The 25,263-nt window shown below is 53.7% G+C and overlaps 1 protein-coding gene across 1 annotated transcript in view; it reads left to right on the forward strand.

Annotated features, from left to right (window-relative positions):
- The window catches only part of IGF2R (insulin like growth factor 2 receptor), a 103,223-nt gene that overhangs the window by 64,284 nt on the left and 13,676 nt on the right, over positions 1-25,263 (forward strand). The window contains exons 20-40 of the mRNA XM_030316726.1: positions 912-1,013; positions 2,309-2,410; positions 4,491-4,686; positions 6,040-6,210; positions 6,751-6,894; positions 6,978-7,153; positions 7,437-7,524; positions 8,003-8,218; positions 9,068-9,198; positions 9,450-9,547; positions 11,993-12,129; positions 12,951-13,141; positions 14,631-14,757; positions 15,837-15,956; positions 16,279-16,535; positions 16,881-17,099; positions 19,091-19,240; positions 21,589-21,750; positions 22,973-23,180; positions 23,521-23,667; positions 24,664-24,898. Of these exons, the coding sequence (XP_030172586.1) occupies positions 912-1,013; positions 2,309-2,410; positions 4,491-4,686; positions 6,040-6,210; positions 6,751-6,894; positions 6,978-7,153; positions 7,437-7,524; positions 8,003-8,218; positions 9,068-9,198; positions 9,450-9,547; positions 11,993-12,129; positions 12,951-13,141; positions 14,631-14,757; positions 15,837-15,956; positions 16,279-16,535; positions 16,881-17,099; positions 19,091-19,240; positions 21,589-21,750; positions 22,973-23,180; positions 23,521-23,667; positions 24,664-24,898 (3,377 nt within the window). The remainder of the gene's footprint in view (positions 1-911; positions 1,014-2,308; positions 2,411-4,490; positions 4,687-6,039; positions 6,211-6,750; positions 6,895-6,977; positions 7,154-7,436; positions 7,525-8,002; positions 8,219-9,067; positions 9,199-9,449; positions 9,548-11,992; positions 12,130-12,950; positions 13,142-14,630; positions 14,758-15,836; positions 15,957-16,278; positions 16,536-16,880; positions 17,100-19,090; positions 19,241-21,588; positions 21,751-22,972; positions 23,181-23,520; positions 23,668-24,663; positions 24,899-25,263) is intronic.

Consider the following 25,263-nt stretch of genomic DNA (forward strand, 5'->3'; position numbering starts at 1 on the left):
ACCCAGGCGCCCCAGGACAGATGTGTTTTTATCTTACTGTTAGAGATGCTGAGGCTGAGGGGGGCGGGGAGGGGCGGCACTTCCAGGCCAGAGGGTGCTTGGTGGGTAAGGTGTGGGCTCGCCATCAGGTGCCCAATGTGTCCTCCTGTGAGCCTGGGCAGGTGTCCTGACTTTCTGTGCCTCTGTTTGCTCACCTGTGTCTAGATGGTAGGTGATTACAGAACCTGGTTCCCAGGTCATTATGAGGCTCGGTTGAGAAATGCTAATAAAACAGCACAGTGGTAAATGCTCTCTCAGCACAAGCTGCTGTTCCCTGTAACGAGGCAGAGCTCCCACAGGAGGCGGTGCGGTGCATGTTTGGGCAACATTTCACTGAAACACACCCGGGACAGTGCACACATTGTAAGTTACCGGCAGCCGGTGAACCCTCACGCGTTGAGCAGGACTTTGCAGCCAGACCCCACACGGTGGCAGTGCTCACAGCGCCCGCGAGGCTCCCTGTGACCCTTCCAGGCTCCTCTGTACCCTCGGTCCCCACTTCTGAGCTTCTGTCAGTAAAATCTCCCACGCCGGGGTCTTTTGTGTCTTTCTTACGTTCCATACTCTTGGTGTGGAGTGTTTTTCAACAGCGTGGACTTAAACCCAGATCTGGACCCCAATTCTGCCATTCACTGCCATGTGACCTTGGGTAAACTTCTTGACATCTGAGCACGAGAGGTAGTAAGTCCTTAGTGGGAATAATAGGACATGAAATTGTAATCAGGGAGTGCGCACTGAGCACCTAGTCTGTCGCTGACGCATAATTAAGTTCAGTAGACTTTAGCGCTTTGTATGTGCTAGGCTAGTAGTCCCTTGGTGAGATCGAGTTCCATCTCCTTATACTGACTGTTACTCTGCATTTAACCTTTCAGAATACCCACCCCATATTTTCTCTCAGTTGGGAGTGTGTGGTTAGTTTCCTGTGGAACACAGAGGCTGCCTGTCCCATCCAAATCATGACAGACACAAAACAGGTATGCGTGCTGTCCTGGGTTGTCTCGCTGCCCTGCTCCTGGATATGCCCGCCCCGGTGCCCCCGCTCTGCGCCCACCCCTTCCCTCGTGCTTCCAAACTTGTTCCTGGCTTCTCCATTTCCCACGCCTTGGCATCAGGCATCTGGGCGTCCCCCCGCATTGCTCTCCCGGAGACCCCGGCTTGCAGATGCTGGGCTGAGAACCAGACCCTGGGCTTTACTCCCCTATTACTATAGATTCCTTCCTTTTTCTGCATTGCCCTGTCCCTTCTGTGTTGTGGTGGCACCCTAGTGGGCTCTGGGGGTTCTCCATCACCATAGAGATGTGGGGGGTTGTCACTGCAGCACCTAAAACGTTCCAGTGCCCTGTCATCTGCGGGATCTGGCCTGTTTCAATGTGATGCTCACGGTTTTCAAGCTCCGATCCTGGCCCTGTTACTGCCGTTGCTTCTACGTGCCTTTTGCCGTCCTGGCTTATCCTGCTCTTTGGCCTTGGCCTGTGTTCTTGCCCTTGGGTGCCCCCCCCCCCCCCCCCCCCCCAGAGCCGTGAGCTGGTGACCTGTTGTTTTCACGGCGCTGGCTGTGTTCCTTGTGCTCAGTCTTCCTCCTTTCCCTCTCCTTCTAAAAGCTCTGCTTTCACAGTAGAGCCCAGGCCCACCTAAACGAAGGTTCCCACAGGGTCCTGGGCCTGTGGTGCCGGGGAAGGGTAGGGATGGCGGGATGCCGCCCTGCGTCCTCGGTCATGCTCTCTGGGGTTGGGACCCCTGATGCTTCCCCTGAACTGCCGGACTGTGCAGAAGAAAGATGTGGGGGGAGAGTAAGGTTTATGACGTCTCCTAGAGGAGAAGGGATGGTGAGGTACCTCATCATGCCTCCCGTTATCATGGTCTTTAAGTGAATGCCTGAAATAGAAAAAGGAACACTTAAACCAACTTTCTAAAGTTTTTCTTTTTCTTTTTTTAAATTATTTATGGGTTATGTATGGTTTCTAACTAACTTCTCCCTTGAGGGTCAGCGGTGGTCTCCTTATTTAGGTAAATATCGTAGCCTTGAGAGCTTTCAGGTAAGTTTAATATTTGTCAGCCTGGTATCACACCTGGGCAGACCGCAGGGGCCGTATTTGAAGGGGCTGGTGCGGACGGATGCATGGGGCCGCTTTTCTGACAGGGGTTTCAGGTCAGTGGAGAAGCACATGTTTTGTGAGGTCCATACACGCAGGTTTGCGAGGGCGCTCCATATTGGCCGTGTTCTTGTGGGATTGGTTTGAATGTATCTCTTCCCCTGTTGTTTCTGCAGGCCTGTTCTATAAGGGACCCGAACAGTGGGTTTGTGTTTGATCTTAACCCATTGAACGATACCCAAGGATATGTGCTCTTAGGCATTGGAAAGACTTTTGTGGTAAGAGTTACATGATGAATTTCTAGTTTGCTTTGAAACAAGGAGAACGTGCGTGTAAGTCATCTGCCGCTGGCGCATGCTGGTGACAGGTGTCTTTAGGAATGGTCCAGGGCAGTGTGATGGCAGCCGTTACCCAGGAAGAGGTGAAAGAATCCAGATTTGAGGGGAGAGGGAGATAAAACTTCCACTCACTGCTGTCGTACAGACATGAGGGTGACATTTTTCAGAAAAGAAATTCTTAACTCTGTTGCTGTGTGTCTAGAGCAGTGGTCCTGGGCCAGCAGCATTGGCGTCACCCCGGAATTTGTTAGAAATATAAATTCTTGTGGGGTGGGTTCATCAGTTTCTTTTGACTAGCTGCCAGGTGATTCTGATGCCCACTGGAGTCTGAGAACCACCAGTCAGGAGGAAATGGTACTTACGTTACCCTATAAAAGGGAAACAACCTGGGGTGGCTGTGTTCTGGATTCTTCTGAGAGCACTTCCTTCAGTGATAGCCCTGATATTCTGTCCGGAGCGGCAAGGTGGAAAACCCCCACGTAATGCTGTTCTGTTATGAACTAAGCATTGCTGGAAAGAAAGAACACACGCGTATGTGTATGTATATACACGCATATATGTATGTGTATGTGTGCATATACATGTATATATATGTTAGCTTGTGTATATGTATATATGTGCATAGATATATTTGTTTAAATTTTTGCAGCACAGCCACATGGGAAGGAGAGAATACCCTTTGAGAAGAGGAGGTTGGGATAAGAATGTCTTACGGGAATTTGACACAGAGGGGAATTTGTCGGTGTAGAAGAGCATACAGCTTGTCCCACAGGCTGGGGGGGATACCCAAACAGGGTTTGTCCCTCAGCAGCACTTTGGCTGGTCATCTACCCACCCCCAGTCCCCAAACTGCTGCTACAGGGTTCGGTTAATAACAGGTTTATAATAGGTGCGAGTATATGTGGCCACCTGTAAGTGTGAGAAGCAGACAAGAACGTTGTCGACCCACATACAGCACACGCTGGAAGATAGTAACCCTTATAAAGAACACACTAGAAGCAGCCCAGAGAGCCTCTGCCTTGTGTGCGCTAGCAGGGGCATTGGGTGGTGCCAGCTGTGTCTGGGCTCCTGGGTGCCACCAGGAGAACCATCTGCTTAGGCCAGCGCCACCCACCAGCCGCCTACCCGGCTTTGTCCGCTTGCCACCCGGTCCCCCCGGGCTCGGTGGCCTCCGGATATGCCCAGCGGCCTCCCCACGCTGCTGAAGCTGCCGACATCTCCGAGGGTGCCTGAACACCCCCGATCGGAGGGGCCTACCGATGCAGGCCCGCAGGACAGCCGGTGCCCACAGCCTGGCAGAGCAAGCCCAAGCTTCTCTCAGCTCTGTGGTTCGCTTGCAGGCAAGTCCACGGAAAGGAAAGGGAACCTACGTCCAAATTTCGTTAACCACGGCCTCCCGCGCACGGCCCGCACGGCTGCTGAGCACCTGCGTTGGCTGTAGTCCCGATGGGCCGTTTCCCGAGTAGGAAGCTTTGGTCTTTTAAGAAAAGCTGACCTTGATTTTGTGCACGTTGTCCGTGAACACTTAACAGATGTAGAGAAGTCGTTCCTTTCTGCGTCTTCGTACCAGAGAACATATTTAGCTTCATTTGCATGATAGAATGATACCGGTGTCTTTAGAAAGTACAGGGGATGTTTGCTCCTGGTTCCTTGTAACTGACATTTCAACTCTACACAGTTTCTCTAATATTGAAAATGGTGTCATAGTCTGCTCTACGTATATGTTCCCTCTTGTAGATGGGGCATTGTTCTATGTAATGCATCTTTGGCATTTAGAGATACGGGGCTGTGTAAATAAATATGTGTTTATTATTCCCTAGAAGCAGTTTATGCGTGTTGCCATTTGGATTTTGAATTTTGCATTGCGTACTAACTTCTGGATTTAAGTGCCCAAACGTGTAAATTGGTAACTTGAATACTAACTAGTTAGCCTCTCAGGGTTTGAGTTGCTAGGGCTCTTGTTTGTGCTGAGTTACATGGCCTGTATTAACGTGTGTGGCTCTTGCTGTCCGGCCTGCAGTTCAACGTGTGTGGCACAATGCCAGCCTGTGGCACCTTCGATGGAAAACCAGCCTCTGGCTGTGAGGCGGAAACCGAGACAAAAGACCTGAAGAATCTGAAGCCAGAAAGGCAGGTTGGACTCGAGAAAACCCTCCAGCTGTCCACCGAGGGCTTTATAACTCTGACCTACAAGGGGCCTCTTTACCCTTCCACAGGTGAGCTCAGAACCAGGTTATTTTGCCACTAACGCGTGTCCTGGTGGCTCTGTGTGTGTCTGTGAACCTCCTGAGCGTGTAGGGTACGCGACCATGCAGCACTCCCCTGCCCTCCAGCCTCTGGGCCATGGCATCGCGCACACGAGTCCTCTGTGCTCTGCCAGGCCCCTCGCGTGTGATCCTGTTAAGTGTCGGGACCACACTGTTGATGGTCCCTGTGCCTGTCCTTCCCCCAGGCTCCTAACGTTAGGCCCCTTGGCGGTTCTGGGATGTAAAGCCGCGTGACCTCAGGCTTATCGTGTAGCCTCTTTGCTTCGGTCTCCTCCTGTCTCAGATGGGGATGATGACATTACCTGCCACCTCTGTGGATGGCTGCAGGAGATGACGTGCTGGTGGCTGTGGGGTCTTCACCCATTGCGGCCGCTGAGCCTGCACGCTTCCTTGGTCCCCCTCGCTGCAGGAGCCCTTTGGTGGTCGTCCTGTTTTTTCCCTTGCCCCCCCTCCACCCCCGAGCGCTCTGTGTTCAACAGAGTGATGGTTCAAGTGTTTAGATCGTGCCATTCCCAGCCACCTGCGCCCGTACTAGAGGCCAGTGCTGTCACAGAGGCTGCGGGACGGGATTCCCCCTTCTCGCTCAGTCCTGCCGACCTCCTGCTTCTGAAACCATTGAGACTCCCTCTCACCCACCCTCCCCTCCTGAGCTTCTGTCTCGGCTCTTGCCCCTGCCCAAGGTGCTCCCCCCTTAAGATGGCCCTGGGGTCCCTTTCTTCACCTTCTTCGGGTATCAGCTCAGGTGTCCCTTTCCCAGTGAGGCCAGCCCCCTCCTTAAAACCCCCACCACCTGGGGGTCTCTCATGTCTGGGCCTGCTGCATTTTCCTTCCATCAACTTCCCGCCGTCTGGCGAGCCCTAGACTGCATTCCACGTGCTTCGTGTTGGGGCCGCCGGGCTGGAGTGTAAGCTCCTAGGAGGGCAGGGATCGCTTCTGGTTCTTTCACTCCTGCGTGTGGAAGGAACTTAGCGAGTGGTGTTGAATAAGCCGGTGATGTTAGCTAGCGTTGGGGTTGAGGAAAGGATGTTGCATGTGCATATTTTCTAGAATATGAGACCGCAGGACTGTCAGGCTCACCCTGTAAACCCATTGTCGTGTGGGTCACCGTGGCAGTGAACACGGCCACTCTGTAGTTGACATCAGCCCCCTTGAGACAGACCCAGTGCTGTGATGTCATCATTTTAGAGGGTGGCTGTGAGGTTTGTTCCCAGTGGGGGCATTGTCCTGTTGCTCTGTTTCTTTTTTTTTTTTTTTTTTTTCTGTTGCTCTGTTTCTTAAAACCCGGCCTCCCTTGTTCCCCAGGGACTGCTGATGCTTTTATCATCCGCTTTGTTTGCAACGATGATGCCTACCCAGGAACCCCCAAGTTCCTGCATCAGGACATTGACTCTGGCCGGGGAATCCGAGATACTTTCTTTGAGTTTGAGACCGCACTGGCCTGTGTCCCTTCTCCAGTGGATTGCCAGGTCACGGGTAAGGCCGAGAGGACCAGGATCAGGGGTGTGTGTATGTGTGCGTAAGTGTAATCACATGTGCGTGTGTGGTGTGTTTTATAGGCAGCATGTTTGTGTTCTGTGCTTCTTTGATACCCACACTTGCGGTGTTTCTCTGAAAGAGAATCTGGGTATATAATTAAGAGTTTTAAGCTATGTTTTGTAATCAGAAGCTGCTCAAGAACAGAAGAAAACGCAGGGGAAGAAAGTAAAATACATTCAGAGCTTCTTACTTGAGGACCTAAAAGGCATTAAAACTCTGTGAGCTGAGCAGCGTCCCCAGGACGCCTCGTGCTTTGCGGGGTCCCTGCACCTCCACGTCAGTGGTACTTTGTTGTGAAGGGCAGTTCCGAGGGCCAGAGCCAGTGTATGTGTCTGTAGGAAAAGCCTTGTAGCTTCCTGGGCCCTTCTGATTCCTTAGTAACGACGTCAAGTTCGTGCATCATTGGTCTTCAGTGTGCCGGTGTGCTAACGCTGGCAAGAGAGCAGGGGGTAGCTCGTGTGTTTCCGTGTATTTCAGACCTCGCTGGAAACGAGTACGATCTGAGCGGCTTAAGCCAAGTAAGGAAGCCCTGGGCGGCTGTAGACACCTCCGCGGATGGGAGAAAGAGAACTTTCTATTTGAGCGTTTGCACTCCCCTCCCTTATATTCCTGAATGTCATGGTGAGTAGTGAGCATTTGACTCGAGTCGCATCTGCCTTCCTGCTGTCCCCCGCCCCAGACGGACGAACTCCCGGCTCTTTCAGGCAGCGCAGTGGGGTCTTGCCTGGTATCAGAAGACAAAAGCCAGAACCTGGGCGTGGTACAGATCAGCCCTCAGGCCGCAGGCAACGGGTCTCTGAGTATCGTCTACGTCAATGGCGACAGGTGTGGGAACCAGCGCTTCTCGACCAGGATAATGTTCGAGTGTGCTCAGACTTCGGTGCGTGAGCTCGTCAGTGAGGACTGGGCCTGCTTGTCAGTGGCTCCATTTCCTGTTTCCCTTCACCCTCTGAACCTTCTCTCTGATTTCACCCTTGGCTGTGTTTTCATGGGTTGTAGGCCTTCAGTAGCATTTGACTAGAACGTACTGTTTTTCTCTGGGTCTTAATACGTTTAATAAGGCTCATGTATTTTTCTCACGGAGATTGAAGGTTGGATATTAATTGTGGCTATCTTTGGCTTAAAAAAAAGATAAAAACAGAAGTTGTTGGTTTCTGTTATAGGGATCACCAACATTTCAGCTTCTGGATGATTGTGAGTACGTGTTCGTCTGGAGAACGGTGGAAGCCTGTCCTGTCGTCAGAGTGGAAGGTAAGACCTGGGGCCCGGCTCACTGATGCTGCAAAGGGATGAAGGGGCAGACATTCCAACCAGCATCTGGGTACAAAACTCTGTAGTGATGGCCACACGCACAGTCCTGAGATGCTTGTTAGTAGATGGATAATTTCTTATCCTAGAGTTTTTTACTCCACTGCCTTGCCACCTTTACCAGGGACATCTTCCCTCACCTACTCGGAGAGACGGCTTATTGGCTTCTCACCTGTGAGAACCGTAACTTGAGGTTTTGTGTGGTTAAGTGGACCTTCACCCTGTGACCCAGGCTTTTCTAGAACGCTGTTTGACAGGCAGTTTGTGTAATGTTACAAGCATGATGGGATGATGTGGAAATGGCATTTAATGCTTATTTTAAGACCGTATTCACGTGATTAAAAATTGTAAGACTTTTTGCCCGAGAGAGTGAGTGCGTGTGGAACTGCAATGGTCCTTCGCTTCCCGTGTGTTCTTGAAGGAGACAACTGTGAGGTGAAGGACCCGAGACATGGCAACTTGTACGACCTGAAGCCTCTGGCCGTCAATGACACGGTCGTGAGTGCTGGGGAGTACACCTATTATTTCCGGGTCTGTGGAAAGCTGTCCTCAGACGTCTGCTCCACGGATGACAAGTCCAAGGTGATCTCATCGTGTCAGGAAAAGCGGGGAGCCCTGGGATTTCACAAAGTGGCAGGTACCGTGGGTTTTTCTTATGCTTTTGTGCAAGAATGGAATCGCATATTAAGGTTCATGCTGAAGGTTTCTTCTTTCCAGAGTAGGAAGAAAGCTGCCTTTGGGTGAAATATTCACGTTTCTGATTTCACTTGATTTTCTTAAGCAGAATGCATCGTGACAGATGTCGCTAGAGCTTATTTTGTTCTTACTTAGCAATTCCAGCTATCGATTCTTTATTGCAACCCAGGGGCACGCTGAAGTAGCCAGTACTTTCTAGAATCAAGTTAGCGGAGATGCATTTAGTATAGGGTGTGGCTATAACTTACAGGGTAGGCCGTTGGTCATGATGCCGTCTCAGCAGCTGGGCAAGTAATACTAGTTTGAGAACTTTTAAATAGGAGTAGCTGGGGCGCCTGGGTGGCTCAGTCGGTTGAATGTCCGACTTCAGATCATGGTGTCACTTGTGAGTTCAAGCCCCACATAGGGCTCTGTTCTGTCAGCCTCTTCATATCCTCTGTCACCCCCTCTCTGCCTCTCCTCTGCTTACGCGCTCGCTCTCTCTCAAATCATAAAAAAAAGAAGAAGAAGAAGTATGTGACGTGGTGGTGAGTGCGTGGGCAGCCCCTAGGGCCATCCTCTTAGTGATGAGAGCCTGTGCTGCTTGTGCCCACCATGAGACCAGAACACTGTAACCGTGGACAAGAGGAGGCCGGGTTTTATTCCTCCTGCGGGGCAGTGGGGCAGGGAGTAGGCTCCGGTGCTGGGAGGCCAGACACATGTGCTCTTATGGCGATTTATTTGGGGGACGTGACGTGGCTGGGAGACTTTGGGCCCCGAACCTTGTTTTAATCTGGCCATTTCCGAACAGGCCTCCTCACTCAGAAGTTGACTTATGAGAACGGCTTGTTGAAAATGAACTACACCGGGGGGGACACTTGCCACAAGGTGTACCAGCGCTCCACAACCATCTTCTTCTACTGCGACCGTAGCACGCAGAGGGTGAGTGTGGTCACGGCCCACGGGCGTGGCTGCCCCGCTCTTCGAGAGATGCCTCCGCTCCGGCGTTTCAGAGGCCCCTGGTCAGCTGACCGCAAATGCAGTAGTTACGGAAGATGGGTCGAAACCTTGATCAGCGTGTATGGATTTTAACGGACATCACCTCCTTTACTATTTCCATTCTGAAGATTCAAAGTGTGATAAACTACGTGAAGTGTCCCACATGACATATATGTCACTCTTTCCTTTTCCAGCCGGTATTTCTCAGGGAGACCTCGGATTGCTCCTACGTGTTCGAGTGGCGAACGCAATATGCCTGCGCACCTTTTGACGTGACCGAGTGTTCATTCAAGTAAGTCCGTGCGTCTCTTGACTCCTTTGGACAGGCTGGTGAACTGCGCGCAGTTTTAACAGTTCATGGTCAGGGGACAGGGTGTTGGCTTAGGTGGTTTCTCCAAACCTTCATTTCTTCATATTCAAACAAGTACTTGGATCAGGTTAACTCCTGAACCCTTCACAGCTTTGGGTTTCAGTGATCATTTTGTGCTGAGATGCGTACAGGGAAGTGATTGCGATTGGAACAGAAGAAAAACCTTGCATGATTCACGGTGTGAGTGGAGTAGAGTGAGCGGGACGTCACCTGGCCTGTGCTCCACCCTGGCACGCTGCTTGTGTGGCGGGGAGAAGGCGTGGAGAGGACAAGGGCGGAGGTGCAGAGGCCGGGGCGTCGGAGACAGTCGGGGGTGCCCAGACAGCAGGTTCTCAGGGGCTGTCAGTGGCTCTTTTGATCTCTGTCGCCTGTGGCTCCTGGGACTGGGTGACTGGCAGCTCCTGAGGTGAAGTAGAGGCCTCTACTGTGTGTGCATTTCAGCGGTTGCCCTTGGAACTATTGCAAAATAGGCATCTTGTGTCCTGTCCCTGGAGGTTTCATCTGTGGTTCTCAACGGTTGGGGGACGTGCTGTCACTTCTGCTCTGTGATGATCCACCTGAAAAGGGTCACAGACTTACAGCATCCAGCCCTAGGGGAAAGTGTAGTCATTTCCATGTTTTCCTTCCCTGTTTTGTTGTGTTCTCTCCTTTTATCTGGGTAAAGTGACAACTTTTTAAGTTTTAGTGATGTGGGAAAGCATACATTCAGTAATATGTGTTTAGCAACTTTGAATCAGAATTTGTTTTGTAATGTTACCTTTTCCAGCTAATGTTTCTTAAGCATTTTCACATGAAACAAATGCATTTCTCATTTCTTTTTTTTTTTTAATTTTTTTTTTTTAACGTTTATTTATTTTTGAGACAGAGAGAGACAGAGCATGAACGGGGGAGGGGCAGAGAGAGAGGGAGACACAGAATCGGAAGCAGGCTCCAGGCTCCGAGCCATTAGCCCAGAGCCCGACGCGGGTCTTGAACTCACGGACCGCGAGAGCGTGACCTGAGCTGAAGTCGGACGCTCAATCGACTGAGCCACCCAGGCGCCCCTGCATTTCTCATTTCTAATGGGCGTGAACTATCCTTCTGATAGGCCTAATTCATTCAGCTATTCTCTTTGTGCCACTGGAGACTGTTTTCTGCTTTCTGAGATTTGTGTACAAAGAGTCTTATTTTTGTGCACGAAACCTTTCCCACCATATATATTTATGCTCAGCTTTTATTTTTATTATTTTTTTGTTTATTTCGAAAGAGTGAGAGTGCATGAGCGTGGGAGGGGCAGAGAGAGAGAATCCCAGGCAGGCTCTGTGTTGTTAGTGCAGAGCCCAACGCGGGGCTTGGTCCCACGCACCGTGAGATCGTGGCCTGAGCTGAAACCAAGAGCCAGACGCTCAACCAGCTGAGCCACCCAGCTGCCCCAATGCACAATTTTTAAGAGAATTAATGAAATCAAAGGAAAATGGAATCGCCGGTTAAAATGGAAGTTTATACGTGCATATTGTAATGAATTTATAGGAGCGCAAACGTGTGTAAAAGGAGGTCACCTTGTCAATAAGGTTTTCTCTGACCGTGCCATCTAAAACCTCAGTCTTTCTCTGCCACCGGCCCCAAACCTCACATCGCCCTTCCCTGCCTCATTTTTCTCTTTGGCTTTAATTGCCATCTGATATATTGTGTACTTAAAAAAAATTTTTTTTTTAATTCTATTTATCGTGTTTTCCTTCTACTGGTAATTTCTGTGTCATAAGACAGGTGGTTTTCATCCATTTTGCTCAGTACAGTACCCTCAGTTTTAGCACCTGTCTTGTGAACGAATGAATGAATGCTTCCATTCTCTTATCTCCTGAGTCCTCGTCAAGTGCCATCTGTGACCGCGTCTCTGTCTTCACCCAGACCTGGTGTGTCCCAGGGACAGAGCGTGTGTCTTGCTCACCATTAACACCTCACCGGTGTGGGGCTGGCCCTCAGTAACGGTTCTATTTGGGATTTTGTAGTAAGTAAACATTCAGCCCGAGAAGCGTCGACACCAGTTCATTTTTATTTCAGTGGCCGTTGGTCTCCTCGGGGTCCAACAGCAGGTAGCTGGCCCCGAGGGAGCTCTGAGTGGTCTGCTCTTTGCTCTTGTCCTCTCACTGGCTTGAGCGTGGGGCGCACTTCTCAGGCTTGGTCTCTGCTCTTTTCTGGGTGAATACAGACTTTTGCTGAACGAGGTGGTGGGAGAGGTCCAGGGTGAAGTTCTGTCCCGGGGTGAGATCGGAGTCCTGGGATGTCAGCCATAGACTGCACCTTGGATCCTTGGTCCTTTCCAGACCGAGTGCTCAGTGCACACCCTGAATACACGTGAGCCTAATGGCAGTGCTCTCTTCCCTCCAGAGACGGGGCTGGCAACACCTTCGACCTCTCGTCACTGGCAAGGTACAGTGACAACTGGGAAGCCGTCACGAGGACAGGGGCCACTGAGCACTACCTCATCAACGTTTGCAAGTCTCTGTCTCCCCAGGCTGGCTCGGGTGAGAGAGGACTCTTGGTGGGCTGTTGGCCTGTGGTCAGTCTGGGGGAAGATCAAGTGGGAGCAGGATTCTTTGAAAGTGCATCCCCCTTGACATCACGCGAGTGCTTTGGCCATGGGGTGGCAGGAGGAGTTATTTAAGGGCTAATGACTGATCCCTGGGGTGGTCCAGGATAAATCAGCATTGGAGACTCTGCTGGGAACACTGTAATTTTGTTTGATCGTGAAGGGTTAGAGGTAGGTGGAGATGGTCATGGTGGCGGATATTTCCTAGCGGGGTAGGAGACACAGGGTGTGAAACAGAGATCGGGTGTGTGCTTTCTGTGTTTCTGGAGAGGAATGTGGGTGGGTGGTCCTTACATCTAAGGCCATGGGTCCCCTTCTCACTTTGTGTGGCTCCCAGTCCAGAGTGTGGGACTAGTTCTTTACCTGGGCAGATGGCACAGACATTTTGGGGACCGGGAAATTGGCAGAGTTCTTGGTAACTCTTAAAGATGGTATATGAGTGCCGGCTGTCAAAAATGTTCTGTTGGCTTCATGTAGGTAGTTCAGCTGCATCGTATTTGGGGTTCAGAAATAATTTAGGCTGTTGAACCTTGGAATCTCCCTGCACCCCATGCCTCCCCCATTCCATCTATGGTAAAACAGCATTTAACTGAGAAGTCCTGTGGTATCACTGTCGTGTCACTTACGTGAAAGAGAAAGAGCTATTCTGGAGTCACCATTAGCATCAAATACGTGGCGTGTCTGACATTACCTGCCTGATAAATTCTAGACGGGAGAATCACGGGAGGTAACTCTTACCTGTGTCTTGTCTCACAGAGCCATGCCCTCCGGAAGCGGCCGTGTGTCTCCTGGGTAGCTCCAAGCCCGTGAACCTCGGCCGGGTGAGGGACGGGCCACAGTGGAAAGACGGCAGCACCATCCTGAAGTACGTTGATGGGGACTCGTGTCCAGACCAGATTCGGAAAAAGTCGACCACCATCCGATTCACCTGCAGTGAGAGCCAAGTCGTAAGTGACACGACTTTCTCAGTCCCTGGTGCTCTGCGGGCAGCGTGAATCCAAGGGCCACTGAGACTGTCTTGTTGCCCTTGGGATGTGAGCAGAGGGCCCAGGCTGCCCCCGCACAACAGCCCTGCCCCAGCCCTGCGGCTCGTGGGGCACCTCCCTTCTCTGGCTTCTGGCATGCCTGACCTGGCATTTCTAGTTTCAGAGTTGGTTGGTTCTGTTTAAAGTGTGGTTCCCCAAAGGTCCCCCAAAGGCTGTGGAGAAAACTAGTATTCGAGAGCCCGCCCTGTGTCTTCACGGACATGGCTCGGGAGAAGCAGAAGGTTGGACAAACTCTGTTCAGGGCAGCTCGCCCGCTTCCTGCCTGTGCAACTTGCTTGATTACTTAACCATCCTAAGCTGTTTACCCATTAATAATGTGAGCTATTCCCATCTTGCCAAACCGAAGTGAGCTGGAGGAGGTAAGAGGGTGCCACGCGTCGTTGCCGGGGTGCGGTAGGGACACGGCAGAGGGGGGCCGGCCTCGTTTCTGCCGACCGTGCCCGTCTCCGATGGGCTGCTATGTGTAGGTAAGCAGGTGTGGGCTGAATGAACGGTTTCTTGGGACCGTTTCTCGCCACGGGAACGTCTCCACTCGTGAGCTCAAGATGAAGCCCCGTGTGCTGTTGTGTGAGACTAGGGTTGTAGACAGTTTAGGAATAAGGACAGGCGGGACCAGCACACTCCGTGTTAGGACAGGGCGCCCGCTCTCTCAGCTGTTTGGCCGGCAGCGATAGGAGGAGCCCAGGGAGCCCCAGGAGCCAGAGGTCGGCCCTCTTAAGGGAGCACCAGCCGAGGCTTCCTCCTCAGGAAACTAGGCACGTGAGCCACCGGGGCTGGACCCCCGGGCCCCGATAGATACTCTCAGCTCCGTAACCGGGCAGAGGCCCAGGGCAGAGAAGAGAGCCGATGGACGCGGGGTGGGGACGCGGGGGTGGCCCGCGAGGGGCTGTGCACGCGGTGGCCCAGGCCGTGCCCTGTGCTGCACGTGGGCTGTGGCCAGGCGGCAGAAGCGTTGGGATGCGCGGAGGGTCGGTAGAATAAATGGCTCTTTCTTTGGCGGGCTTTTTTGCCTCCAGTAGCAGATTTTGAGGTCCTTTGTTTTTCACAATGTTATCAGCTATTTACTCTTTCCTGACGCACCGGAGCCCTGCAGGCCTCCTCGCCCGCCGAGGCCTCCGCCCCTCCTTCCCAGCCCGAGCTGTGGGGAAGTGTCCATGGGCGCCCTAGCAGATTTCCAGCCCTGGGTCCGTCTCACCTGCTCTGCACGTGTTAAGCCCCCGGTGAAACACCAGGAACGGGTCTCCACCCTTGGCTTTCTGAAATGTGCCCTCACCCCACGCAGACGCTGCCGCGCATCCTGCGTGGTGCTGTGGAGAAGCTGCTGCTTGGCGTAGGGTGACGTCCTGTAGAAAACCTGCCCTGTTGGCAACGCTCTGTCCTTTGCCCGCAGAACTCCAGGCCCATGTTCATCAGCGCGGTGGAGGACTGTGAGTACACCTTCTCCTGGCCCACAGCCGCCGCCTGTCCTGTGAGGAGCAATGTGCACGACAACTGCCAGGTCACCAACCCTGCCACAGGTGAGGGACGCCGCCCGTCGGCCACCCGCCCCCACAGGGAGGGACGCCGCCCGTCGGCCACCCGCCCCCACAGGGAGGGACGCCGCCAGTCACCAAGCCCCCCACAGGGAGGGACGCCACCTGTCAGTCACCTACCCCCACAGGGAGGGATGCCGCTTGTCACCTACCCCCATCGGGAGGGACACCACCCGTCAGTCACCTACCCCACGGGGAGGGATGCCGCTTGTCACCTACCCCCATCGGGAGGGACACCACCCATCAGTCACCTACCCCCACAGGGAGGGATGCCGCTTGTCACCTACCCCCCTCGGGAGGGACACCACCCGTCAGTCACCTACCCCACAGGGAGGGATGCTGACAGTCACCCACCCCCACAATGAGGGACACTGCCAGTCACCAGTGCCCCATAGTGGGGGACCCAACCTGAAGCCGGGGAGCCAGACAGCCTTGGGCAGCCGCATTCTGTCGTGTGCGTACCCGTTGGCGTCTGGGTCCCCCCCCCACCCCCCCCGGGTCTACTCGGAGCTCTCCTTCGGTGAGGAGATCAGCCCCTCTCCCTGAGAGCCATGCTGCGGTCTGTGACTCCTGTTGCCCAGGGTGCCAGTCACACCAGCTGCAGGCTTGCGGATTTGTCAGAGTCAGTCTCCTTGTTAACCTTCCAGTGGTAACGTGGGGACAGCTGGGAGACCTCGACTGAGTGTCCGTGCCTGGGCCCCAGAGAGGTGTGGGTTCATTGGCAGCGGGAGGGGTGCCATCAGGTCCCCCCGCATCGCACCACAACCCTACTGGCTGCTGTGGCCCAGCCTGGGGGGAGGAGGGGGAGGCTGTGGAGCCGCTGTCTTCCGGGTCAAGAGGAGCCATCCCATAAACTTGGGGACTGCAGCCTCATGATCTAGCCTAGCTGGCCAGGGGCGCTTTTAGGGCCACGTCTGTGATTGAGGAGGGGGGCGGAGGGGACTCCTGGAGAGACGTCAGAAGCCCCAATGGCCACCGTGATGTGTGTGTGAGGATGCTGGCAGCCGGCCTCCTGAGTCCACGCGACCTGGCGTCACCGTGTCCGTCCCCTCTCTCCCTCGTAGGACATCTGTTTGACCTGAGCTCTTTAAGTGGCAAATCCGGGTACACGGCCGCATACAGCGAGAAGGGGCTCGTGTACATCAGCGTGTGCGGGGAGAACGAGAACTGCTCTCCTGGCGTGGGTAAGTGCCGCGGCCTCCCGCTGTGGCCCGGCTGTCCCTGCCCGGAGGTTGTCCCGACCTCCGCGCTCCTGTGCCGGAAGAGAGGAGTAGATCCGAAGGTCGATCACCTTCTCTGCCGTAACAGTCCGCTCACGTGGGGGAAACGCGTGGCCACGTGACAACATGTTAGAGACGTGACGCCTGTCGAAACCACATTGGACGCTCAGAATTCTGAGCGTTAGCTCCGACTTAAGCATCTGCATTTGCAGAAAGCGGTCCTCGGAAGGCCGGTCATCTGAATCCCTAATGGTGTGTTTTTCCTCCCCCTCTGCATCCGGTGCAGGGGCCTGCTTTGGGCAGACCAGGATCAGCGTGGGCAAGGCGAACAAGAGGCTGACGTACGTGGACCAGGTCTTACAGCTGGTGTACGAGGACGGGTCGCCCTGTCCGTCCAAATCCGGCCTCACCTACAAGAGCGTCATCAGCTTCGTGTGCAGGCCTGAGGCCGGGCCCACCAACCGGCCCATGCTTATCTCTCTCGACAAGCAGACGTGCACGCTCTTCTTTTCCTGGCACACGCCTCTGGCCTGCGAGCAGGTGGTGAGTCTGGGGCTGGGCCCGTGTGGCCTCTGAGAAGTGCCTGCCTGACGCCTGGGGCTGCCCGCAGCCCGGGGGACCCCGGTTCTGTCACGAGTTCCACTGCAGCTCACCGACCCCCGGCACCACCCCCCCCCCCCACCCGTGGGTACCCAGCATCTTTTATCCAGCCGTGGTCGTCGTGACAGTGAACGGTTGAAGGTGCCCAGTGTTCTATAACGGAGAATTTGGGGACATCGATCCATCTTTCATGCTTTTTCTGTTCAGTTTTTAAATTCCCGTGGGTAACTGAGTGGAGATTAGGAGAATGCCACTGTAGACTCCAGCGAGGTCTTCCCTGTGTGACAGACGGAATGCTCCGTGAGGAACGGAAGCTCCATTATTGACCTGTCCCCACTCATCCACCGTACGGGGGGCTACGAGGCGTATGACGAGAGCGAGGACGACACTTCTGACACCGGCCCCGATTTCTACATCAACATCTGCCAGCCTCTGAACCCCATGCACGGGGTGCCTTGTCCTGCCGGGGCAGCTGTGTGCAAGGTTCCCGTTGACGGTGCCCCCATAGTGAGTATGGGAAACTCAAGGTGGAGACAAGCTTTGCGAGAGTTTTAACCGTAACTGCCGCGTCGTGTTTCTTGCGTTCAGTGGAGGGTTACGCACAAAGAATCGAGAGATGAGCTGGGGCTGTGTGTGTTCTGGGACCAGCAGGGGAAGAGTGATGTCAGGATTTGGGCACTGAGCTGGCGGCTGCTGACCGCGGCCAGAGAGTCTTTGAGCTGTGGAAGAGAGCGTGAACACGGGGATACACGGGCTGCTCGTATCGTGTTGGGAGTCTCCGGGTTGACCCTGGTCCAGAAACTTTTATGTAAAGTGGCAAGAAAGAACATGGAGAAGGCGTGGCTTCTTTCTTTGAAGTGCACGTCTTGTGTGAAGAACATGCTTATGACCTGTGAGTGCTTTTTTTGGAAAATGAATTATTTAGGGCAAGAGCAGATTTGCTAATTGCTGGATACCACCCTGCCTTGAAAGTTTTGGTCTCAAACTAGCCCTTTTTAGTATTGCTTTGGGTTTTTAAAAATTATTTGCATGAATTATCTTCAGGTTTTATCAAATCCTTGCTACTTTTTTTGGTGCTTGTTTATTTTTGAGAGAGAGCAAGTGGGAGATGGGCAGAGAGACAGGGAGACAGAGAATCCCAAGCAGGCTCCGTGCTGTCAGCACAGAGCCCGACACGGGGCTCAAACTCACCAACTGTGAGATCATGACCTGAGCCAAAATCAAGAGTCGAACACTCAACTGACTGAGCCACGCAGGAGCCCTTATTGCTACATTTTTTTTTTTTTTTTATTTGAGATGCATCTCAAAAGGGTCCATTTCTATACTTTTATTTCTATGCTTTACGTAGTCCTGTTGTAAGATACATAAATGTCCTTTTAAAAATGGATGGTATCTGCAGCATTTGGGAAGAAATGTCGGGAGCGGGTGGGGGAAATTGGCCGTGATACGAATTTAACACGAAGTCCGTAGCTCTGTGAGAAACGTTGGGCCTGGGTGGTACAGATCGGTACCCTTGCGTGAATCCCTTTCTGACAGGTCGGATCTGTTGTGTTCTCCTGCTTGGCTACCCTTTTTCAGATATTAAAAATTGTAGTAAGTTCTCTACGTGGAGCAGCGATTGTGGCCTGAATGTGCTCCATGGTGGTGAACGAGAGCATCGCGGCTCGCTCACACACACGCTCATCAGGCACACACACACCGTTCCTGGCTGTTCAGCTTTCCTTCGTTCATGTGTTTATTTGCTCAGAACTATTTATTGAGCAGCCAGTGTGTGTCAGATGCTGTGCTAAGCAGTATCGTGTCATGAGGCACACTCCTGTGCCCTCCCCGAGGATGTACCGAGGGGCACTGCCGAGGAAACGGGCAATCCCAGTGCAGTGGTGGGCATGAGACGAACCAGCTGGGGGTAGAGATGTCGGTTTCTGCCTTACACCATCAGGTGATAGAAGACAGTGCAGCATTCTTGATTTGACTGGAGAGAGAAATTCTTGTTGCCTGGAGTCTTTGAAAATTGACCGTGATTAGAAGTAGAATTGTTGTGGGGCACCTGGGTGGCTCCGTTGCTTGGGTGTCCGACTTCAGCTCAGGTCATGTCGTGATTCGTGGGTTCGAGCCTCACATCGGGCTGTGTGCGGACAGCTCGGAACTTGGAGCCTGCTTCGAAGTCTGTGTCTCCCTCTCTCTCTGTCCCTCCCCTGCTGGCACTTTCTCTTTCTCTCTCAAAAATAAAACATTAAAAAAAAAAAAAAAAAAAGAAGAAATAGAATCATGTTATAAACTATAGGATGGAAACTGATAACCGCTGGCCAACTGAAGTTTCTGCCAAGCAGCTTATTATCAAGACTTGTCAAGTGAGTTGCCGTTAACCGAGTTTCTTTAGATGCTACTCGGTTTCAAAACAGATGAGCTTGTATATTTGCAGTTCTGTATTAGCTCTTATTCCGCTAACACGGGGAACAATTTCCTGAAATGTTGTTTGCTTTTTTTTCTTTGCTTAGGATATTGGTCGAGTCACAGGACCTCCGATACTCAACCCCATAGCTAATGAAGTTTACTTGAATTTTGAAAGTAGTACTCCCTGCCTAGCAGACAAGCATTTCAACTACACCTCCCTGATCGCATTTCACTGTAAGAGAGGCGTGAGCATGGTAAGTGTGCACCTGTTCACAATTTGGGGGCTGAAGCTTGGACCAGTGAACCAGAGCTGCGAGTCCCGAAAGCGTGCTGCAGAGCTAAGGACGTCCCTACTGAAAATGGGTGCTGTCATAGGTTAGTCAGTGGTGCCTTGAATAATTTAAAACCGTTAATTTAACAGTGAGTAAGCCCGTCCTGAATGAACGGGGCAGACTGCCCAGCGAGCTCACTGTGATGTAAAAACATGAAGTGCATGTGAGCCGAGGTGTGGCATTCAACTTGGCCCACCAGCGTGTAAAAGTGTCAGCTTCTTTTTCCTTCTTAAAAACTATAACATTAGTGATTTTGTTCTCATTGGGAGGTCAGACAGACTTTTAGTGGCTGTAATCATTCAGGACGCGACCCCAAATTTAGAAGTTAGCAAACATAAGATCTCCGGAATCACAACAGCTGTAACAGAGTTGTAGGTGTTACTTCTAAGGAGGTTATTGATTTGTTTTACATGCATTTAAAAATGAGACTGGCTTCCACCCCGAGTACCATTTTGTTGCACGGGGTTTTTGCATACATTTACCCTTGACTTCTACCTGCGAATAGGAGATAAATGGATGGATCATGGCTCCATCATAGTGACTCAGAGCTGCCTGACTCCCGCAGCCCTGCAGTGGCCGCTGGGACCCCCGCCTTCTGCTCAGGTGGAGAGCTCTTTGCTGTAGGCAGCCCGGCCTCACAGCCCCTTATCTGTGCTTCTGAAGTCTGTAGAGCTCAGAAAGCTCCCAATCCTCTCACGTGAAGGGGGGAGGCTACTTGTGGTATTTGTCCACATAAGGAAAATATTCATACATTTTGCTGCAGAAATATTCATGTGCTTGATTCTAGTACTCTGTGTGTATGTGTGGGGGGTGGGTAATAGAAACAAAGGTCTCAAATCACTTTTTAACATCTTGAAGCCGATGAATTATAAAGCTCATCTGCCCCGAGGAGCTCAGGTAATGGATTATGGTTCTGGAATGCGTCTTGTAAATTCAGTAGGATAACCTTTCTGATTTCTCAGCCTGTCGCAGGTTTGTAAGGGAAAGAGAGCTCTGGCTGCCATATAGGTATTTTGACAGCGGTAGGAAGTGACGTGGCCGGGGCCTGATGCCTGATGAGGAGGGACAGTGTGGTAACTGAGAGGGAAGAAGCAAACCTTGCCGCCTGGGCCGTCTCCATGTGGTGCCGCAAAGCACCGCGGGGCCGTGGGACACGTCACTGTTCACAGATTGTCCCGCGACTGTCAGGGTAATCCTGAGTTCTCAAGGCAGGGCGGAGCTCTGATCAACAAAGTCTTATCTCTTCATACCGTGTGCGTTTACAGGGCGTGTGGGTGTGTCTCAACAGGCACCTGCCGTGAAGCAGTGTGGCTTACTCTGTAGAAAGGCTTCCAGTTTTGGTATTTCATTCTTCAGAGGGGATTGGTCTTTTGAAGATCCACCTCTCCTGAGGAGCCCTGGTTATCTCACACGCCACGTAGAGAATGTGTGACGCCTAAGTGCTGAAGCTGAATGCACGTGGTCCAGCGCACACACGGGGGTCTCTCCGATTCTCAGAGCAGCAGCGGGTTGAAAGTGAGCAGTGTTTACTGGGTTTTAGAAACAAGGCATCTCACACGAAATGTGCATTCGATTTTGGAAAGATCTTTAAGAGATTTTCTTCCCCCGTGGTTTTTATCTTTCACGGGAATATTTTCTCCACTTATGTTCATAGAAAAACAGATGCTCGGCAGCAACTAAAACCGAGATTCCTGACCAGCTGCCCCATCTGTGTTTTTGTGGCTGTTGCTGAGCGCGGGAGGGCATAGACACGTCAGTTCAGGACACTTGGCCTGTGGAAAGTCGGGCCGAGTTGCGTGTGGCCCTCATGATGAAAACTGTCAGTTGCTACACACGGAGCAGAGACCCTGCTCGCGAGCGAACTGGAGCGCCTCCCGGCCTCCTCTGCGCAGGCAGGGTCTGTTTCACACCCTCCTCTGCCGTGACATCGGAAGAACTGCTAGTGGGGACACGGAGACCGTCTCCAAGTGCGGGGCGACTGGAGGTCGCGAGGGGGCCTGGGTGTGTGGGCACGGCTGCCCGGTGGTGCTGTGAGGGCAGAGTCGTGGTCCCTTGCAGCTGGTGGTGGCGACTGTCCCTCCCCCCGGAGCGAAGCCCCTGTGGGTCACCGAGAGCACCCAGTGGCCTCACAGCCGCGTCTGCGGCTGGGGTGGGGGGCAGGGGTGGCGCCTGCAGCCCCCGGAAGCAGGAGTCTCTCTCCGGCGCTGGCTGGGGCACAGAGCCGTGTGGGGGATGCTGTACTTAACTCTCGTGGCTTTCCTTTTGAACAGGGAGTTCCCATGCTGCTGAGGACCAGTGACTGTGACTTTGTGTTCGGGTGGGAGACCCCACTGGTCTGTCCCGACGAAGTGCGGGTGGACGGCTGCTCCCTGACGGACGAGCAGCTGCATTACAGCTTCAACCTGTCCAGCCTTTCCAAGGTCCCCTTCAAGGTGAGGCGGCTCAGCCGGAGCCCGGCGGCCCTGGGGACACGGCGGCCGGGGTTCTTTCTGACAGCCACTTGTGTTTTAAGTAACAGGACACCTGTGACCACTGAGGCGCAGTGGGTTGGGGGGCGGGGGTGGGTAGTGGGCTCAGCGCCGCTCGTGGATGCACAGCATTAGCCTGTCGGGGATTCCGGATCGTGTAGCGAACCAGTCACGGCTAACGCTTGAGTTGTGCTCCATGGTTCAGAGTTTCATTCCTTACGGCTTTGTCAAGATGAAAGGACACGACGGAGATCAGGAGGCTGCTTGGGGATGGGCGTGTGACCACGTGCCCCATAAGGGCCAGGGCCGGGGCCAGGTGTAGCGTACCTGGCAGAGGCCACGTGGAATTTCCCTCGTGTCTCCCTGCAACCTGGCTTCAAGATAAAGAGGCAGCTATTTCACTGATTGCAGAGGTAATGGACGGAGGGAGCTAGGATGTCCCCCTGATTTAGATGCATTTGCGTGGGTGGGGGAGGGGGTGGCTTATCTTACTCTTGGTCTGTGTGTCGTGGGCCTGATGTTGACGAGGCCACGGGCACCTCAGATCACTGGTGTTTGGAGGACCGTGCATCTCTAGGCCTGTGATCTAGATGTTACCGGGTCATACGCTGACGACCATGCCGACCAAATCCCAGCACCTCCCAGGCGGTGGATGGTCGCTGGTGAGCAGTGAGCCCAGGGCCCTGGCTCCTGTGATGGAGACCTTGCGCAGGTGTGACAGGTGTGCAGGTGGGGGCCAGGCGGGGAAGGCAAGATACATATTTAATTACGCCGTGTCCGCTTAGTGACCATCAACTCAGTCCTCACCATTCCCGCGTTGCGGGCAGGGAGCTGGGGCTTCGGGAAGGGGATGAGCAGCCCCGCGGTCTTGCGGATGGCTCCCTGCCAGAGGCCCGGCTGTGGAGCACAGCCAGCCGTGGGCGGGAGGAGGAGGAAGGCTGGGCCTGGGAGTGGAGGGAGATGTGGGTCCTTCCAGTGGCTGGAGGGAAACGTCCAGACAGCGGGTAAGGCGTTGCCCTGTGCGGGGAGGTCAGGATTGGAGAGGAGGAAGGTTAGCACTGAGGCACCCGTGCAGAGCCCACAGGCGGCCCCTGCTTTCCTGCACGAGTGCACCTACCTCCCCGCAGCGATGGCTCCTGTCTGTCTTGAGAGCCACCGACAGCCACACGTGGTGTTGTCTGTCCAGGTGACTCGGGACTCACGCACCTACAGCGTGGGGGTATGCACCGCGGCGGCGGGCCCGGAGCAAGGAGGCTGTAAGGACGGAGGTGTCTGCCTGCTCTCTGGGACCAAGGGGGCATCTTTTGGACGGCTGGCGTCGATGAGGCTGGATTATAGGCACCAGGACGAAGCTGTCATTTTAAGTTACGCCAATGGAGATAATTGTCCTCCAGGTAAATCTTCGTAGCGGGATGCATTTGACGGTCCTGGGAGATGTGGTGTTAGACCTGGCAGCAGGAGGAAACTGAGGCACGAAGCTCCAGATGCTGTGAATGCTGACCCCTGGCCCGGACCACGCAGTGTTCCACCCGGGCAGCCCCGGGTGTGAGCGCTTGGGCTCTGAACACACTCTGGCCTGCAAGCCGCTTGTCACCTTGTGGTCCTCGTGTTGGTTTAGGGTGACTGCTCCCGTCAGAGATCCTTTTGAGCATCCCCAGGTGATCGTGCCCAGCGAGGAGAGCAGAGCCGAAGTCGTGCCCGTCATCAGGGTCTCACAGGTGTTCTTTGTTCCAGAAACTGAGGAAGGTGACCCCTGTGTGTTCCCCTTCATATTCAACGGGAAGAGCTACGACGAGTGCGTTCTGGAGGGCAGGGCGAGGCTCTGGTGCTCCACCACCGCGGACTACGACAGAGACCACGAGTGGGGCTTCTGCAGACATTGTACGTAGCGGAGCACGCGTCCGGGCCCAGGCTGCCCCGTAGCCAGTGTCCTTCCCAGGCTCGCGTCGTGCCTGCGCCTTTGTGGGTGTCCAAGTTAATGCAGAAATTTTGTTGCGTGTAGATTTTCCACATCGGGCCTATTTCCCATAGAGAAAGGACATGTCTCATTGCTCCAGGGGCGTGTTATGTGACCGTGCATGTGGACCTCAGTTGACGTGCAGGTGTCAGGGGGCCAGCGGGGCCCGCTCGCTCCAGGGATCTGTGTCCGTGGACCGGGTCTCAGCACTGATGCTGCACATTCGTGCTTGTTAGAATCCCACTTGTCACAGGTCTGCAGGGTGGCAGTAATCAGAAATGGCGGGGGGCGGGGGTCCTCCACTGGCTGTCTGCTGGGGGTGGGGGCAGGCTCAGGACAGGGGCGGGGGGTTCAGCATGAGCCAGACATCGCGGCCTTGCTCTGGCGATGCTTGGAGACAAGGGATGTGGGAACCCTCCTCACGTGTGTGGCACAGATGTGAGCTCTCAAAGGAAGTGATGAGAAAATGCATAAAAAATCAGTTGTCGTGAGTGATCAGGGACAAGGTGCTACAAAGAGAGCGTTAAGTGTTAAATTCACTAGGGGACTGATAACAGTTTTGTTCGGAGGCTTGTTGCGACAGGATCTTTCTCCTGGTCTGTTGGATGACACGTTTTTAGGTGATTAGAGGTATCTTGTTGCTGTTTTAATTTGTTGTTCTCACCCACGTGTGATCGAATGTGGAGCATCTGTCCACAGGGAATTGAGCTCGGGCCGCGGGGTCACGAAGCCCAGGAAGGGACCCTGTGCCCTGAGGGGTCTTGGTCTGTTTCAGGTTAGGATCTGGGTGAACGGAACAGGACGGGCTCTGCCCCTGGCGTGTGGGCAGCGGCCGGCCAACGCAGCTGAGGGGGAGGGAGGGGAGGAGCCCGCGCGGGACCAGGCCACGGTCTGACTTTTCCCGAATGCTGCGCCCCCAGCAAACAGCCACCGGACGTCCGCGATCATCTTCAAGTGTGACGAGGACGCTGATATCGGGAGGCCACAAGTCTTCAGTGAAGTTCGTGGCTGTGAGGTGACATTTGAATGGAAGACGAAAGTTGTGTGCCCCCCAAAGAAGATGGAGTGCAAGTTCATCCAGAAGCACAAAACCTATGACTTAAGGCTGCTGTCCTCGCTCACCGGCTCCTGGTTCTTTGTCCACGAAGGAGTCTCGTGAGTACCCGCCACCTCTTGTCAGCCGTGACCTTCTCTCGGGCCTGATGGCGATGGGCACATGGCAGTCCACCTTTGTGTCCCCCCAGAGCTGGGGCTGTCATGGAAATCCAGTGCTTGTGGTGGCTTGAATGCCCCTGGGCTCTAGGGAGCAGCCCACTGGTGTCTGGCCTAGTGGGCGTGGCCGCTTTGGAAGGCAGAGGAGGACAGAAAGGGAGCCTTTGGAACCAGAAGCTGGCGATCAGCAGTTGGCCGGACACAGGGTCTCGATTGGCATCATGTTTGGAAGGGGCTTCTGTCTGCTGCTGGGTGTGTGTGTGTTGGGGGGGGGGGGGGGGGGGGGGCATTGATTTTCTCAACTCTTT

Source organism: Lynx canadensis, chromosome B2 (genome assembly GCF_007474595.2).
Source record: "Lynx canadensis isolate LIC74 chromosome B2, mLynCan4.pri.v2, whole genome shotgun sequence".
Lineage (NCBI taxonomy): Eukaryota > Metazoa > Chordata > Mammalia > Carnivora > Felidae > Lynx > Lynx canadensis.